The sequence below is a fragment of the Thunnus maccoyii genome, chromosome 12 (assembly GCF_910596095.1).
Source record: "Thunnus maccoyii chromosome 12, fThuMac1.1, whole genome shotgun sequence".
Lineage (NCBI taxonomy): Eukaryota > Metazoa > Chordata > Actinopteri > Scombriformes > Scombridae > Thunnus > Thunnus maccoyii.
Genome location: NC_056544.1, coordinates 9,837,368 through 9,855,390, shown reverse-complemented (window position 1 = coordinate 9,855,390; position 18,023 = coordinate 9,837,368). Strand labels below are relative to the sequence as shown.

Below are 18,023 nucleotides of genomic sequence, written 5' to 3'. Positions count from 1 at the left end.
AAGTTAATATACATGATAGCTGACAATAAATAGGCTGAAACTAAAAGCATTAATGTAAATTAAAATATAAATTGCTAATTTATATACTTACACGCAGTAACACTAATCTGTCCATTAGTGCATCGAAACAGGCTGTAATGATCCCGACCACAAGAAATGAACGTCTCCCCTCCTTCCGTCATGTATTGAACTCCAGAAAGTTCAAAACGTCTCCAAACCAATTCATCAGGATTGAGGACACAGGATGACTCTGCACAGAGTTAACAGAAAATAACTCATGGATAATTGTTCAGGTAACATCTCTGATAGACTTTTTGAAATGAAGAGTTGTCGTATTGACTTGTTCATACCTTTGCAGACGGGTAGTTTTGACCAAGTACCATCGTTGTGACACACCACTGTCTCTGGTCCCTCGTATTTGTAATCATTCTGACACTGGTATTTCAAATACATTTGTTCCGTTACCACAACATCACCATGTGGAACATTAGGGTGGTCTCCACAATTGTCAACTGAAATAAAAAACAAGTTATTTAAGATTGTCAGTATGTTGTGTGTTGCTGAGGGGTCAGAGATTTAAAAAAAATGAACTCAATCCTTGTTTTGTTACAGGTCTCTTTTGAATAAATTCATATTCATATCCATAAATTCAGCTTTTTCATTCCAGTAACTGGTCAGCAAGTGAAAATATGTTTGAATAGTTACACCAAGCAATACAAACAAAAACCAAACAAGTCTGATACAAGTGATGTAAAAGGAGCAATGAATGTGAATGATTTACTTGTTGTGAATAGAGGTCTACTGTCTCTGTCAGAAGTGGTAGAAGATCCTGAAAGAAACAGAGCATATATACTTATACAGAAGACACACCAGTTAGTCTGACTTTGGGATGTTATTTGGCATCCATTTCTATCTGATCCAGAGTGATGTCTGTCAACAAACGCTCTGCTTGTTACACACACACGGACACGCAGCAGCGCACATACATTCAAAAGATTACAAATAAAAGATTTACAACATGAAAGATTATTATTGTGTATGTCAACATATTTTAAAAAATACATGTCATAATGGTTAGTAATGACGGATAAAATTGTCTAATTATTTGACCAAATCGTGGCAATACACACACGTATTAAACAGACGGACAACAAAGGATCAGACACAGATCTACTTTCCTGCTGCATCAATACCTGATGACATGAGGAACACATGAGATGAAAACGATGATTAAACGAAAGGAGGAAAGAACTCTGGACAGCTTCTAGCTACTGCCAGCAGCAGGATCAACACCTTGGAGAGCTGATCTAGTCCTGAGAACTGTGTTAATGATTCTTTACATGATTCAAATTAATTATTTGTTTTTTGAACAATATTTAACAAATATTCTTTAACATTTTTGAGAGTACAGTGATCAGGTTTCCATACTTTCAGCAATTAAAACCAAGCTGATTTTACCTGTTACTCCATGACTGAACATGAGGATTTGGACACACCCTAAATCTACCTGCGCCGTGTGCTTCAGACCGTGAGCTTTAGATCGTTAAAATAGGTCCATATAATGTTTCACAGTTAATTTTTTCACACAAAAAACAATAATACATTATCGGAAAATTAAATTAAATTTTCTAAAATTGTATTCTTTTTTCATCAGATCAATGAAAGCAGGTGTGATGATGGGTGAGAGCAGGCCCGCCGACCAATCAGATACAAGTTGAGTCTGGCGCTTAGATCCTTTAGGCAATCCAAGGCAGAAATAGACATAAATACTCAGATTTTCTAACCGTCTTTGTTATATTTATTTTTCTGCCCAATAGGCCATAGATACAACATTTCAAACAATTCCAAAATCTGAATTATACATTTTCCAGTGTTTTACTGAGTAACATGGACCACTGTAAATTGCAAGTTAAAATCAACCTACAACCATTGATCATGACATCTATATTAAAATATATTTATTTTATGTCTTATTGTATTTTATTGTTCTATGGACCCCCGTGAGCTGTGTCCTTAACAAAGTTAAAAAGTCAAAGTCAAAACCTCTCCCAACCAATTCATCAGGATCGATGACACAGAACGATTCTGCACAGAGTTAACAGAAAATAACTCATGGATAATTGTTCAGGTAACATCTCTGATAGACTTTTTGAAATGAAGAGTTGTCGTACTGACTTGTTCATACCTTTGCAGACGGGTAGTTTTGACCAAGTACCATCGTTGTGACACACCACTGTCTCTGGTCCCTCCCTTTTGTAATACTTCTGACACTGGTATTTCAAATAAATTTGTTCCTTTACCACAACATCACCATGTGGAACACTCGGGTGGTCTCCACAATTGTCGACTGAAATAAAAAACAAGTTATTTAAGATTGTCAGTATGTTGTGTGTTGCTGAGGGGTCAGAGACTTAAAAAAATGAACTCAATCCTTGTTTTGTTACAGGTCTCTTTTGAATAAATTCATATTCATATCCATAAATTCAGCTTTTTCATTCCAGTAACTGGTCAGCAAGTGAAAATATATTTGAATAGTTACACCAAGCAATACAAACAAAAACCAAACAAGTCTGATACAAGTGATGTAAAAGGAGCAATGAATGTGAATGATTTACTTGTTGTGAATAGAGGTCTACTGTCTCTGTCAGAAGTGGTAGAAGATCCTGAAAGAAACAGAGCATATATACTTATACAGAAGACACACCAGTTAGTCTGACTTTGGGATGTTATTTGGCATCCATTTCTATCTGATCCAGAGTGATGTCTGTCAACAAACGCTCTGCTTGTTACACACACACGGACAAGCAGCAGCGCACATACATTCAAAAGATTACAATAAAAGATTTACAACATGAAAGATTATTATTGTGTATGTCAACATATTTTAAAAAATACATGTCATAATGGTTAGTAATGACGGATAAAATTGTCTAATTATTTGACCAAATCGTGGCAATACACGCACGTATTAAACAGACGGACAACAAAGGATCAGACACAGATCTACTTTCCTGCTGCATCAATACCTGATGACATGAGGAACACATGAGATGAAAACGATGATTAAACGAAAGGAGGAAAGAACTCTGGACAGCTTCTAGCTGCTGCCAGCAGCAGGATCAGCACCTTGGAGAGCTGATCTAGTCCTGAGAACTGTGTTAATGATTCTTTACATGATTAAAATTAATTATTTGTTTTTTGAACAATATTTGACAAATATTCTTTAACATTTTTGAGAGTACAGTGATCAGGTTTCCATACTTTCAGCAATTAAAACCAAGCTGATTTTACCTGTTACTCCATGACTGAGCATGAGGATTTGGACACACCCTAAATCTACCTGCGCCGTGTGCTTCAGACCGTGAGCTTTAGATCGTTAAAATAGGTCCATATAATGTTTCACAGTTAATTTTCTCACACAAAAAACAATAATACATTATCGGAAAATTAAATTAAATTTTCTAAAATTGTATTCTTTTTTCATCAGATCAATGAAAGCAGATGTGATGATGGGTGAGAGCAGGCCCGCCGACCAATCAGATACAAGTTGAGTCTGGCGCTTAGATCCTTTAGGCAATAAAAGGCAAGAATAGACATAAATACTCAGATTTTCTTACTGTCTTTGTTATATTTATTTTTCTGCCCAATAGGCCATAGATACAACATTTCAAACAATTCCAAAATCTGAATTATACATTTTCCAGTGTTTTACTGAGTAACATGGACCACTGTAAATTGCAAGTTAAAATCAACCTACTACCATTGATCATGACATCTATATTAAAATATATTTATTTTATGTCTTATTGTATTTTATTGTTCTATGGACCCCCGTGAGCTGTGTCCTTAACAAAGTTTGAATTTAATTAGTTAAAATAGTAGTTATTACAACAATACAACGTATCTCCATTACTGCATATCTCAATATTGTCCACTTACTGCACGGTGGGCCTGTAGTCCAGTTTCCAGCAATACAAATGATGGTTTTTTTGGTGTCTGCTCCTTCTACAGTAAATCCATCTTCACATTCATACTTGACTTCTGAATCTGCAGCAAACACATCCTGGTATTCCTGATTAATGATTACTGCGTGGGGGATTTTAGGAGGCGCACCGCATGCTTGGATACTTTCTGTAAAAATAAACAAATATATCATAACTTAGAAGAGGAAAAGTTGTCCAGATGTATGAGATAGGTTTCAGATTTAGACACAGATATTATTGTGGTTACTGTAATTATGTTTTCACAACTAACTTGAGTAACACATCTCACAGACTTACTCTCACAGACCGGCACAGAGGACCATGTTCCATTTATACATTCAGCGGTGGCATCCTGGTTTTTATCTTGATATCCTTTGTCACATGTTATTCTTATTATGTGTCCTTCTTCATACCAACCATTTGAGTTTTCAGTGTATTTTGCATTGGGGATAGTTGGTGGAATGCAGGCTTTTTCATCTGATGAAAAAAAGAACAAAACTATAGTCAACATTTTTACAGAACCGTTTTTATAAATGTATAATATAGATACTTTCTAAATGTGAAGTGATATCTACTTGCAACCCCTCATCACAAGTTGAGAACAGTCAATTTAAGAGTGATGTTCCCTTATCTGTTTCAGAGGCCTAAAGATGTTAAACTATACAGATTTTCATGATATAGAAGCAAACATTACAGTCAAAAGTCTGAAAAATAAAACAATTTTTTTTTTTTATTCTCTACTGGCGACTGCTTAGATTCATCTCATGACTCTTGCGGGTGTCCCAAACCCCATGTTTGGAACCCCATTTTGAAACTAGCATAGTACCAATAAATGTCATTATAGAGGTTTATTGCATTAAACGCACAATATGTAATTTCAGTCACTAGGGGTCTCTCAGTCAAAACAATAACAAAGATGGAGTGTGATGAAGGTGTGCAGTATCGTGGGATCATGGAAGTTGTTGTCTTCATTTTTAAACAACCAGATTCTTCAGGTTATGATTCCTTCAGTGTTCATCGATCAGGATGTTTTTACTAGACGCTGAATTATCTGCAGAGGTCTCCTCCTCTCCAAGATGAAATGGACCCAGTGATTAAAAAGGTAAAGACAGTGAATAAAGCAGTTTCATGATAAAAATCAATGTTGCTCTGACGCTGTTTGGCTGGCACCGGATGTCCGGAAGGGGCTGTTAGCTGAGATGCTATTAACATTTGCTCAGCTTGTTTCTCTGATACCTTGAGATCGAGACGTCTGATGATAAATGATATAGTTAAAAACGACCAAGATCTTAAAAGTTTATCATGATAATGTGGCTTAAAACTGAAAAAAAGTCAATTTATAACAGTTTTTGTCAAACAACCACAACGCGTCAAGAGTATACGCGCACAACTCTTTGGTAGAGGGGGTGTGATGTCATTGACAGGCGACCGTTACCTTGATTAAAATGACAGATTTCTCTGGATTTGAAAATTGTTGGAAAAATTTGGGAAAATGTAAGTACACAACTCAACAAATATAACATATATATAACATAGATCTAGTTGTTTTTGACATTTTCATGCAGAATATTTACATATTATAAATTTAAATGACTTGCTCTTTAATTTTCTAAACAACCAGTGTCAGTAAACATTATTCAATATTTTTATATGTTTTGTTTCATGTCTTTTTTATAAGAGGTTGATAAAGTCGTCTGACTATTGCTCATGAAAGACATTTTATACTTGAAAAACTGTGAAAGATTGAAATGTTTAAGTTTTAGAGCTTTTGATACAGTTGAAGCTCACTCTCAATTTTACCAAGAAGAACACTGAACGTGCTGATGTCATCAGGAAACTTTTTCTAGATACTTTTTACTTTTTACTTTTTATGAGATATGAATGTGTGCACAAAATGTCATGACAATGCATCCAAGAAAGTGTTGAGACATTTCACTCAAGCACACAAATGTGGGCCTCATGGTGGCACTGGAGGGAAAACTCAGGGAATCAGAGTCATTAAGGATTCATCCTCTGGGAACCATGAACAGTACAGAATTTCATTGTAACGCATCTAAAGTTGCTGAGATTTCTGAGTCTGGACCGAAATAGTGGACCCAATGACAGACTGACATTGCCATAGAGCCGCACAACAGTAGATATATTTAGGAAACACCTACCTATACATTGTAGTTCATGAGACCATTTGCCATTTTGACATGTGCTTGTTGCCCACCATCCCTTCACTGTTGCTTTACGTCCAGTACCACAGGTATAGGCCAGCTGTGCTCCATGAGGATAAGTCTCTTGCTTTGGGGCGAAGAAACCACCATCCAGGCTGGGAGCACTGCAGGACTGTGGTGCGCTTTGTCCTAGAATGAAATAGAAAGCACAATTATTCTACAGAAAGTTTGTTTTTAACAAATGTAAATGGTTGTATGTGACAGTATTCAATATTCTTACCATGTAGCGCTCCAGGAAACCAGATCAGAAGAACAAATCCAAGATAACTGATGCACATTTTGTCAGGAGTGAAATCATCCCATGAAAAATTGGAGCTAAGAGTCTAGTTCAGATCCAAATCAGTTAATTATTGTTTAGGACTTTCCCCCCAAAATGTTTGTGGAGTAAACAGTCAGACATCATGCTGTTACGCTGGATCGTAAACAAAGTTGGGAAAATAGGCTACTTGGACAAACCTCCACATACAGAAAAGGAGAAAAAACACACATATACACTAAGTTACATTTTATACATTATAGGTTTATTAAATCAGTATCATTATACACACTTAGTTGAATCTTTCTTCTTCTGAAGCATACAGAAAGTCTTGGCTTTACATCAGCACTTTTGTTAAAATTACTTAAGAAATTCAAATGATTGTTGTTATGAGAAAGACAATGTTTGAAACACTGTAGATTCAGATCAGTCACTTTTACAAGAGTATCTTGTTTACATGAGCTTCCTAACAAACATGATTTTGTTTTACATCACAGAACAGTTTTGTGATCAGTAATGATTCCTGACTTCAGATGATAGAGTTCAGTAAATCTATTCATTTAATGTCATATTATTTACTTCAAAGAGCAGCACACTTTTTGTATTTATTGTATTAATTCCACATTTGTTAATCTGTCTCAGAAAGGCCTGTGACAACGATTCATTTGTCACTAGAGTGAAGCAACCACACTACCATACAGATCACCTGCTAGAGAGCTCTGAACAAAAATCAATTTGATTATTTAAAGTCCAAATTTCAAAAGGATTTACTGGATTGGTGTGATCAGAGGTCAGTCTTGTGCCTGCCCTGATCAAACTATTTATCAAGCTGATCCTCACCATTTCCTGGATTAACAGAATATCTAAAAACACATTTTTGCCATCAGTTGCTTCTGAGAACTTCACACACATTCAATACCCATCTGAGGAGATGGATGCTCAGATCCCCATGGATATTCTACAGTTACTGTATGTGAGAATGAGACTCAACTAGAGCAAATACTTTGCTTGAGTGAAGTAATGAAAGGTTTATGGAATTTTATGTAGACTAAACCTTCAAATATTCACATTCATCATCTCACGTACAGCATGAGTGAGTTACCTCCATCTGGTCCGAGTTTATGAGACTGAACTATGTGATTCAATGACAAGTTGCACTCTTCTGGATCAAAAGACTGACTAAACAAATATTTTTTTTGAGATAATGAGATCATTTTATCACATCATTCCAATTATTAGTCCTCATTTTAGGAGAATAGCTGCAACTTCATGGAGGAATGTGCTTGAATAATTTTCATAAATTGTGGATTTTTGTAATAAAGGATGAAGGAGGAGATGTAACTTTAAGAACTTTAGTTACTTGGATGTTTGTGGAAAAATCATATCAGACACAATTATTAAGAGCAGAGTATTTTTATTTGTCTTAAAACATGTTTGGGGGAAGATCTTTAAGTAATCAAATACAAATATGTCATCAAGGAGAGATTGTGTCTCATTTAAGTTGAATTGACATTTTTGAGGTCCAGCGGTCACCACATTCTCCGTTCACAACGTCACACATGGTTTTATATGGAAAACCAGACAGACTGTAAATTGTTTTTGGACAGCTGTGCTTTCTGTTTTAAACTACTTTGAACAACTTTGTGAGTCTGTCTGTCCAAGTGTCTGCATACTCTGCAGTGATGCTGCCTCACATATATAAATATAAGAAGAACAATACTTATTGATATATCCATATTTACTGGCATGACTGTTGTACACAGTTTGTAGACAAAATAATACAAAAGTCTGTGTTTAAATTTCTATGGAGAATTTTATTCAGACAATTGTAGGTCATAAACATTTTATTTATGTATTTAAAGTATTGATCATGTTATTAGTGTGTTAGAGCTCCAGTCGTACGTTACAGCTGATAGTCTCAGAACAATCTGCTTTAACACTGTGTTTATATATTTTATTTCAAAATGAAAAAACATCAATAACGTGTTTGAAAAAAATCAAATACAATTTTTTTTGGGTGCAGTTGTTTTCTGGTGGAAATATTTCAAAAGTTTCCAACTTGATTTTTGATGTCAGTTGGTGATGAATTATCCAAAAAGTGGCCATCGTGCCGAGCACAGTCCCTGGTTACAACACAGACAATAAAAAATGTTAACTGTTGAATTTTGTCAAACTGCTGGATAAAATAATGTTAAAATGAAGTGTTATCCAATACTGAATATACAAAACAATTAATTAATGATAATAATAATCTATTTCTTTGAAAAGTAGAGTGAAGAATAACACTTACTTGTTGGTGATAATAACCAGTACAACCTAAAAATAACCCAATAACAGCAGTAAATCAGTTAATATTTTAGTAGGCAGGTTAATTCACACAAACTTTTGTTTTTTAAAGTCTGATTCACTAATTTTCTGCATGACTGCACCTACAGAGGAAAATCAGTTCTGTTCTTTAAGGACAAGACTGGTGTTAATCTATATTTGTCCTTAGTGTCAACAAATTCCATGAAAAGATTTTTTGAGGTATTTAGAGTCATAAATGATGCTTGGTGAGGTTATGGGGGCAAACGTGGGGACTGTGACACGAGGAACAAGTGTGGAAAAAACTTCAGAATCATTGCAATTACTACAAACTATGCTGCTGTCCTGGCAAACGATGGGTCTTCACCTCTCTGGTTGCTGCTCTGGAAAATTGATCTGTAGGCGGAGGAGCCATGTAGGCTGCAAGCCAAACAACAGCAGTATGGTTCAGAACGGTGAGAAACGGGGCGAACGGGGGGCATGACGGAGGCTAAAGGTAAAAAGCTGTTGGTCATAGGTTTTATAATAAGAAACGCAGGATGGCCAGTTCTGGGAGGCGTGGCAGGGAAGGAAAATGTCCTGGAGCTTGGGGGGAGGAGAGGGTGTAGATTGGGGAGGGGGGGTGAAGGATAAATCACTAGAAAATGGATGGAGTGAGAGGAGGCTGAAAGAGCCAAGAGGGCAATATTAGTAGTGGCTGAAGTAAGGAAAGAGGAAAAGATGCTGGAATGAAAGAAAGAAGAAGAGAGATGAGACAGATTAGACACAAAGGGAGAAGATACGAGTGAAGGCTGAAGAGGTTTGAAGCAGCTCTTCTCTGTTCTGCGTGGAAGTGGAGTAATGAACCTGGAAGCAGGGGAGGATTTGAGAGGTGGACATGGAGTCTTTATAAAGTTGGATTCGTTTGGCCTTGTTGTTACATTGAAAACAAATCTCATATCCCTGACAGCACGCTGCAAGCGAACAACTGTCCAGTCGGACATCTTTGGCATGCGAGGTGGAGTGGAGTTGTGGCGAGCTAGGCTGACTGGATGTGTGATGTCTGACAGAGTGGTGGACTTCCATGGACAGTTTAGTCTCTATCTGTGATCATGGATTAAGGTGAGATTTCATTGATGCTGGATGGGGGAGTAAAGGACAATATCTCACTGAAGTACATGGACCTTTGAATGGGTCGAGAGACAGCTATTGATTGAGCAGACTCCAAAACGATGGATCGATCATCAAACATGTCGCTGTCTGATGGATTGAGGACCAACTCATAACCGTGATGGTCAGATACAGAAAATAACTACAATGTGATGTTATGAAGATCAGTCTGTCTGAGTGCATAAAAACAAACTTGAAACAAACAGAAAAACAGGAGAGAAAGGGGATAGACACACCTATAGGTGGCACAGGAAATTGTATCGAGTGAGACGTTCTTTGTTGGTGAACCTCAGTTATAATAACTTCATTAGGTGCAATATTGAGCATCAGGACATCGTATGTGTGACTAACATGAAATAAACTACTGTGAACAGGTTCATCATAATAAAGGAACATGTCACCAGGTGCATTGTTGTGGCTCAATTATGTGTTTGTAATAGTTTTTGAACAACAATGGAGCTGTGTGGCATAGTGCATTAAGATATATCAAGTTTCAGCAGCACAGGCAAATACATATAAGAAAGATCAATTACTTGTTGGTTTTGGTTCTTTTCTTTTCATGGGATTTCTTAACAATTAGAAAAATATAGAATAATGCTCAGCTTCTCCTTTAAATACTCAAGTTCAAGTTCCCTTATAGTGTATTCTTTGACATTTTTTCATCATCTATCATACTTTTAGTGAATCAGATGCTGGAAAGTTAATATACATGATAGCTGACAATAAATAGGCTGAAACTAAAAGCATTAATGTAAATTAAAATATTAAGTGCTAATTTATATACTTACACGCAGTAAAACTAATCTGTCTATTAGTGCATCGAAACAAGCTGTAACTATCCTGACCACAAGAAATGAACGTCTCCCCTCCTTCCGTCATGTATTGAACTCCAGAAAGTTTAAAACCTCTCCCAACCAATTCATCAGGATTGAGGACACAGGATGACTCTGCACAGAGTTAACAGAAAATAACTCATGGATAATTGTTCAGGTAACATCTCTGATAGACTTTTTGAAATGAAGAGTTGTCGTATTGACTTGTTCATACCTTTGCAGACGGGTAGTTTTGACCAAGTACCATCGTTGTGACACACCACTGTCTCTGGTCCCTCGTATTTGTAATCATTCTGACACTGGTATTTCAAATACATTTGTTCCGTTACCACAACATCACCATGTGGAACATTAGGGTGGTCTCCACAATTGTCAACTGAAATAAAAAACAAGTTATTTAAGATTGTCAGTATGTTGTGTGTTGCTGAGGGGTCAGAGATTTAAAAAAAATGAACTCAATCCTTGTTTTGTTACAGGTCTCTTTTGAATAAATTCATATTCATATCCATAAATTCAGCTTTTTCATTCCAGTAACTGGTCAGCAAGTGAAAATATGTTTGAATAGTTACACCAAGCAATACAAACAAAAACCAAACAAGTCTGATACAAGTGATGTAAAAGGAGCAATGAATGTGAATGATTTACTTGTTGTGAATAGAGGTCTACTGTCTCTGTCAGAAGTGGTAGAAGATCCTGAAAGAAACAGAGCATATATACTTATACAGAAGACACACCAGTTAGTCTGACTTTGGGATGTTATTTGGCATCCATTTCTATCTGATCCAGAGTGATGTCTGTCAACAAACGCTCTGCTTGTTACACACACACGGACACGCAGCAGCGCACATACATTCAAAAGATTACAATAAAAGATTTACAACATGAAAGATTATTATTGTGTATGTCAACATATTTTAAAAAATACATGTCATAATGGTTAGTAATGACGGATAAAATTGTCTAATTATTTGACCAAATCGTGGCAATACACACACGTATTAAACAGACGGACAACAAAGGATCAGACACAGATCGACTTTCCTGCTGCATCAATACCTGATGACATGAGGAACACATGAGATGAAAACGATGATTAAACGAAAGGAGGAAAGAACTCTGGACAGCTTCTAGCTGCTGCCAGCAGCAGGATCAGCACCTTGGAGAGCTGATCTAGTCCTGAGAACTGTGTTAATGATTCTTTACATGATTAAAATTAATTATTTGTTTTTTGAACAATATTTGACAAATATTCTTTAACATTTTTGAGAGCACAGTGATCAGGTTTCCATACTTTCAGCAATTAAAACCAAGCTGATTTTACCTGTTACTCCATGACTGAGCATGAGGATTTGGACACACCCTAAATCTACCTGCGCCGTGTGCTTCAGACCGTGAGCTTTAGATCGTTAAAATAGGTCCATATAATGTTTCACAGTTAATTTTTTCACACAAAAAACAATAATACATTACCGGAAAATTAAATTAAATTTTCTAAAATTGTATTCTTTTTTCATCAGATCAATGAAAGCAGGTGTGATGATGGGTGAGAGCAGGCCCGCCGACCAATCAGATACAAGTTGAGTCTGGCGCTTAGATCCTTTAGGCAATAAAAGGCAAGAATAGACATAAATACTCAGATTTTCTTACTGTCTTTGTTATATTTATTTTTCTGCCCAATAGGCCATAGATACAACATTTCAAACAATTCCAAAATCTTAATTATACATTTTCCAGTGTTTTACTGAGTAACATGGACCACTGTAAATTGCAAGTTAAAATCAACCTACAACCATTGACCATGACATCTATATTAAAATATATTTATTTTATGTCTTATTGTATTTTATTGTTCTATGGACCCCCGTGAGCTGTGTCCTTAACAAAGTTAAAAAGTCAAAGTCAAAACCTCTCCCAACCAATTCATCAGGATTGATGACACAGGATGACTCTGCACAGAGTTAACAGAAAATAACTCATGGATAATTGTTCAGGTAACATCTCTGATAGACTTTTTGAAATGAAGAGTTGTCGTACTGACTTGTTCATACCTTTGCAGACGGGTAGTTTTGACCAAGTACCATCGTTGTGACACACCACTGTCTCTGGTCCCTCCCTTTTGTAATACTTCTGACACTGGTATTTCAAATAAATTTGTTCCTTTACCACAACATCACCATGTGGAACACTCGGGTGGTCTCCACAATTGTCGACTGAAATAAAAAACAAGTTATTTAAGATTGTCAGTATGTTGTGTGTTGCTGAGGGGTCAGAGACTTAAAAAAATGAACTCAATCCTTGTTTTGTTACAGGTCTCTTTTGAATAAATTCATATTCATATCCATAAATTCAGCTTTTTCATTCCAGTAACTGGTCAGCAAGTGAAAATATATTTGAATAGTTACACCAAGCAATACAAACAAAAACCAAACAAGTCTGATACAAGTGATGTAAAAGGAGCAATGAATGTGAATGATTTACTTGTTGTGAATAGAGGTCTACTGTCTCTGTCAGAAGTGGTAGAAGATCCTGAAAGAAACAGAGCATATATACTTATACAGAAGACACACCAGTTAGTCTGACTTTGGGATGTTATTTGGCATCCATTTCTATCTGATCCAGAGTGATGTCTGTCAACAAACGCTCTGCTTGTTACACACACACGGACACGCAGCAGCGCACATACATTCAAAAGATTACAATAAAAGATTTACAACATGAAAGATTATTATTGTGTATGTCAACATATTTTAAAAAATACATGTCATAATGGTTAGTAATGACGGATAAAATTGTCTAATTATTTGACCAAATCGTGGCAATACACGCACGTATTAAACACAGATCTACTTTCCTGCTGCATCAATACCTGATGACATGAGGAACACATGAGATGAAAACGATGATTAAACGAAAGGAGGAAAGAACTCTGGACAGCTTCTAGCTGCTGCCAGCAGCAGGATCAGCACCTTGGAGAGCTGATCTAGTCCTGAGAACTGTGTTAACATTTCAAACAATTCCAAAATCTGAATTATACATTTTCCAGTGTTTTACTGAGTAACATGGACCACTGTAAATTGCAAGTTAAAATCAACCTACTACCATTGATCATGACATCTATATTAAAATATATTTATTTTATGTCTTATTGTATTTTATTGTTCTATGGACCCCCGTGAGCTGTGTCCTTAACAAAGTTTGAATTTAATTAGTTAAAATAGTAGTTATTACAACAATACAACGTATCTCCATTACTGCATATCTCAATATTGTCCACTTACTGCACGGTGGGCCTGTAGTCCAGTTTCCAGCAATACAAATGATGGTTTTTTTGGTGTATGCTCCTTCTACAGTAAATCCATCTTCACATTCATACTTGACTTCTGAATCTGCAGCAAACACATCCTGGTATTCCTGATTAATGATTACTGCGTGGGGGATTTTAGGAGGCGCACCGCATGCTTGGATACTTTCTGTAAAAATAAACAAATATATCATAACTTAGAAGAGGAAAAGTTGTCCAGATGTATGAGATAGGTTTCAGATTTAGACACAGATATTATTGTGGTTACTGTAATTATGTTTTCACAGCTAACTTGAGTAACACATCTCACAGACTTACTCTCACAGACCGGCACAGAGGACCATGTTCCATTTATACATTCAGCGGTGGCATCCTGGTTTTTATCTTGATATCCTTTGTCACATGTTATTCTTATTATGTGTCCTTCTTCATACCAACCATTTGAGTTTTCAGTGTATTTTGCATTGGGGATAGTTGGTGGAATGCAGGCTTTTTCATCTGATGAAAAAAAGAACAAAACTATAGTCAACATTTTTACAGAACCGTTTTTATAAATGTATAATATAGATACTTTCTAAATGTGAAGTGATATCTACTTGCAACCCCTCATCACAAGTTGAGAACAGTCAATTTAAGAGTGATGTTCCCTTATCTGTTTCAGAGGCCTAAAGATGTTAAACTATACAGATTTTCATGATATAGAAGCAAACATTACAGTCAAAAGTCTGAAAAATAAAACAATTTTTTTTTTTTATTCTCTACTGGCGACTGCTTAGATTCATCTCATGACTCTTGCGGGTGTCCCAAACCCCATGTTTGGAACCCCATTTTGAAACTAGCATAGTACCAATAAATGTCATTATAGAGGTTTATTGCATTAAACGCACAATATGTAATTTCAGTCACTAGGGGTCTCTCAGTCAAAACAATAACAAAGATGGAGTGTGATGAAGGTGTGCAGTATCGTGGGATCATGGAAGTTGTTGTCTTCATTTTTAAACAACCAGATTCTTCAGGTTATGATTCCTTCAGTGTTCATCGATCAGGATGTTTTTACTAGACGCTGAATTATCTGCAGAGGTCTCCTCCTCTCCAAGATGAAATGGACCCAGTGATTAAAAAGGTAAAGACAGTGAATAAAGCAGTTTCATGATAAAAATCAATGTTGCTCTGACGCTGTTTGGCTGGCACCGGATGTCCGGAAGGGGCTGTTAGCTGAGATGCTATTAACATTTGCTCAGCTTGTTTCTCTGATACCTTGAGATCGAGACGTCTGATGATAAATGATATAGTTAAAAACGACCAAGATCTTAAAAGTTTATCATGATAATGTGGCTTAAAACTGAAAAAAAGTCAATTTATAACAGTTTTTGTCAAACAACCACAACGCGTCAAGAGTATACGCGCACAACTCTTTGGTAGAGGGGGTGTGATGTCATTGACAGGCGACCGTTACCTTGATTAAAATGACAGATTTCTCTGGATTTGAAAATTGTTGGAAAAATTTGGGAAAATGTAAGTACACAACTCAACAAATATAACATATATATAACATAGATCTAGTTGTTTTTGACATTTTCATGCAGAATATTTACATATTATAAATTTAAATGACTTGCTCTTTAATTTTCTAAACAACCAGTGTCAGTAAACATTATTCAATATTTTTATATGTTTTGTTTCATGTCTTTTTTATAAGAGGTTGATAAAGTCGTCTGACTATTGCTCATGAAAGACATTTTATACTTGAAAAACTGTGAAAGATTGAAATGTTTAAGTTTTAGAGCTTTTGATACAGTTGAAGCTCACTCTCAATTTTACCAAGAAGAACACTGAACGTGCTGATGTCATCAGGAAACTTTTTCTAGATACTTTTTACTTTTTACTTTTTATGAGATATGAATGTGTGCACAAAATGTCATGACAATGCATCCAAGAAAGTGTTGAGACATTTCACTCAAGCACACAAATGTGGGCCTCATGGTGGCACTGGAGGGAAAACTCAGGGAATCAGAGTCATTAAGGATTCATCCTCTGGGAACCATGAACAGTACAGAATTTCATTGTAACGCATCTAAAGTTGCTGAGATTTCTGAGTCTGGACCGAAATAGTGGACCCAATGACAGACTGACATTGCCATAGAGCCGCACAACAGTAGATATATTTAGGAAACACCTACCTATACATTGTAGTTCATGAGACCATTTGCCATTTTGACATGTGCTTGTTGCCCACCATCCCTTCACTGTTGCTTTACGTCCAGTACCACAGGTATAGGCCAGCTGTGCTCCATGAGGATAAGTCTCTTGCTTTGGGGCGAAGAAACCACCATCCAGGCTGGGAGCACTGCAGGACTGTGGTGCGCTTTGTCCTAGAATGAAATAGAAAGCACAATTATTCTACAGAAAGTTTGTTTTTAACAAATGTAAATGGTTGTATGTGACAGTATTCAATATTCTTACCATGTAGCGCTCCAGGAAACCAGATCAGAAGAACAAATCCAAGATAACTGATGCACATTTTGTCAGGAGTGAAATCATCCCATGAAAAATTGGAGCTAAGAGTCTAGTTCAGATCCAAATCAGTTAATTATTGTTTAGGACTTTCCCCCCAAAATGTTTGTGGAGTAAACAGTCAGACATCATGCTGTTACGCTGGATCGTAAACAAAGTTGGGAAAATAGGCTACTTGGACAAACCTCCACATACAGAAAAGGAGAAAAAACACACATATACACTAAGTTACATTTTATACATTATAGGTTTATTAAATCAGTATCATTATACACACTTAGTTGAATCTTTCTTCTTCTGAAGCATACAGAAAGTCTTGGCTTTACATCAGCACTTTTGTTAAAATTACTTAAGAAATTCAAATGATTGTTGTTATGAGAAAGACAATGTTTGAAACACTGTAGATTCAGATCAGTCACTTTTACAAGAGTATCTTGTTTACATGAGCTTCCTAACAAACATGATTTTGTTTTACATCACAGAACAGTTTTGTGATCAGTAATGATTCCTGACTTCAGATGATAGAGTTCAGTAAATCTATTCATTTAATGTCATATTATTTACTTCAAAGAGCAGCACACTTTTTGTATTTATTGTATTAATTCCACATTTGTTAATCTGTCTCAGAAAGGCCTGTGACAACGATTCATTTGTCACTAGAGTGAAGCAACCACACTACCATACAGATCACCTGCTAGAGAGCTCTGAACAAAAATCAATTTGATTATTTAAAGTCCAAATTTCAAAAGGATTTACTGGATTGGTGTGATCAGAGGTCAGTCTTGTGCCTGCCCTGATCAAACTATTTATCAAGCTGATCCTCACCATTTCCTGGATTAACAGAATATCTAAAAACACATTTTTGCCATCAGTTGCTTCTGAGAACTTCACACACATTCAATACCCATCTGAGGAGATGGATGCTCAGATCCCCATGGATATTCTACAGTTACTGTATGTGAGAATGAGACTCAACTAGAGCAAATACTTTGCTTGAGTGAAGTAATGAAAGGTTTATGGAATTTTATGTAGACTAAACCTTCAAATATTCACATTCATCATCTCACGTACAGCATGAGTGAGTTACCTCCATCTGGTCCGAGTTTATGAGACTGAACTATGTGATTCAATGACAAGTTGCACTCTTCTGGATCAAAAGACTGACTAAACAAATATTTTTTTTGAGATAATGAGATAATTTTATCACATCATTCCAATTATTAGTCCTCATTTTAGGAGAATAGCTGCAACTTCATGGAGGAATGTGCTTGAATAATTTTCATAAATTGTGGATTTTTGTAATAAAGGATGAAGGAGGAGATGTAACTTTAAGAACTTTAATTACTTGGATGTTTGTGGAAAAATCATATCAGACACAATTATTAAGAGCAGAGTATTTTTATTTGTCTTAAAACATGTTTGGGGGAAGATCTTTAAGTAATCAAATACAAATATGTCATC

At 36.0% G+C, this 18,023-nt stretch overlaps 1 protein-coding gene across 1 annotated transcript in view; it reads right to left on the bottom strand.

Moving 5' to 3' along the window:
• The window catches only part of LOC121909325 (complement factor H-like), a 29,333-nt gene extending 11,614 nt beyond the window's left edge, over positions 1-17,719 (bottom strand). The window contains exons 1-12 of the mRNA XM_042429828.1: positions 16,512-17,719; positions 16,229-16,420; positions 14,367-14,546; positions 14,026-14,217; positions 13,226-13,273; positions 12,796-12,957; positions 11,393-11,440; positions 10,962-11,123; positions 2,616-2,663; positions 2,186-2,347; positions 782-829; positions 351-512 (exon numbers count right to left, since the gene is read on the bottom strand). Of these exons, the coding sequence (XP_042285762.1) occupies positions 351-512; positions 782-829; positions 2,186-2,347; positions 2,616-2,663; positions 10,962-11,123; positions 11,393-11,440; positions 12,796-12,957; positions 13,226-13,273; positions 14,026-14,217; positions 14,367-14,546; positions 16,229-16,420; positions 16,512-16,569 (1,462 nt within the window). The 5' untranslated portion in view covers positions 16,570-17,719. The remainder of the gene's footprint in view (positions 1-350; positions 513-781; positions 830-2,185; positions 2,348-2,615; positions 2,664-10,961; positions 11,124-11,392; positions 11,441-12,795; positions 12,958-13,225; positions 13,274-14,025; positions 14,218-14,366; positions 14,547-16,228; positions 16,421-16,511) is intronic.
• Positions 17,720-18,023: the final 304 nt, after the last annotated feature.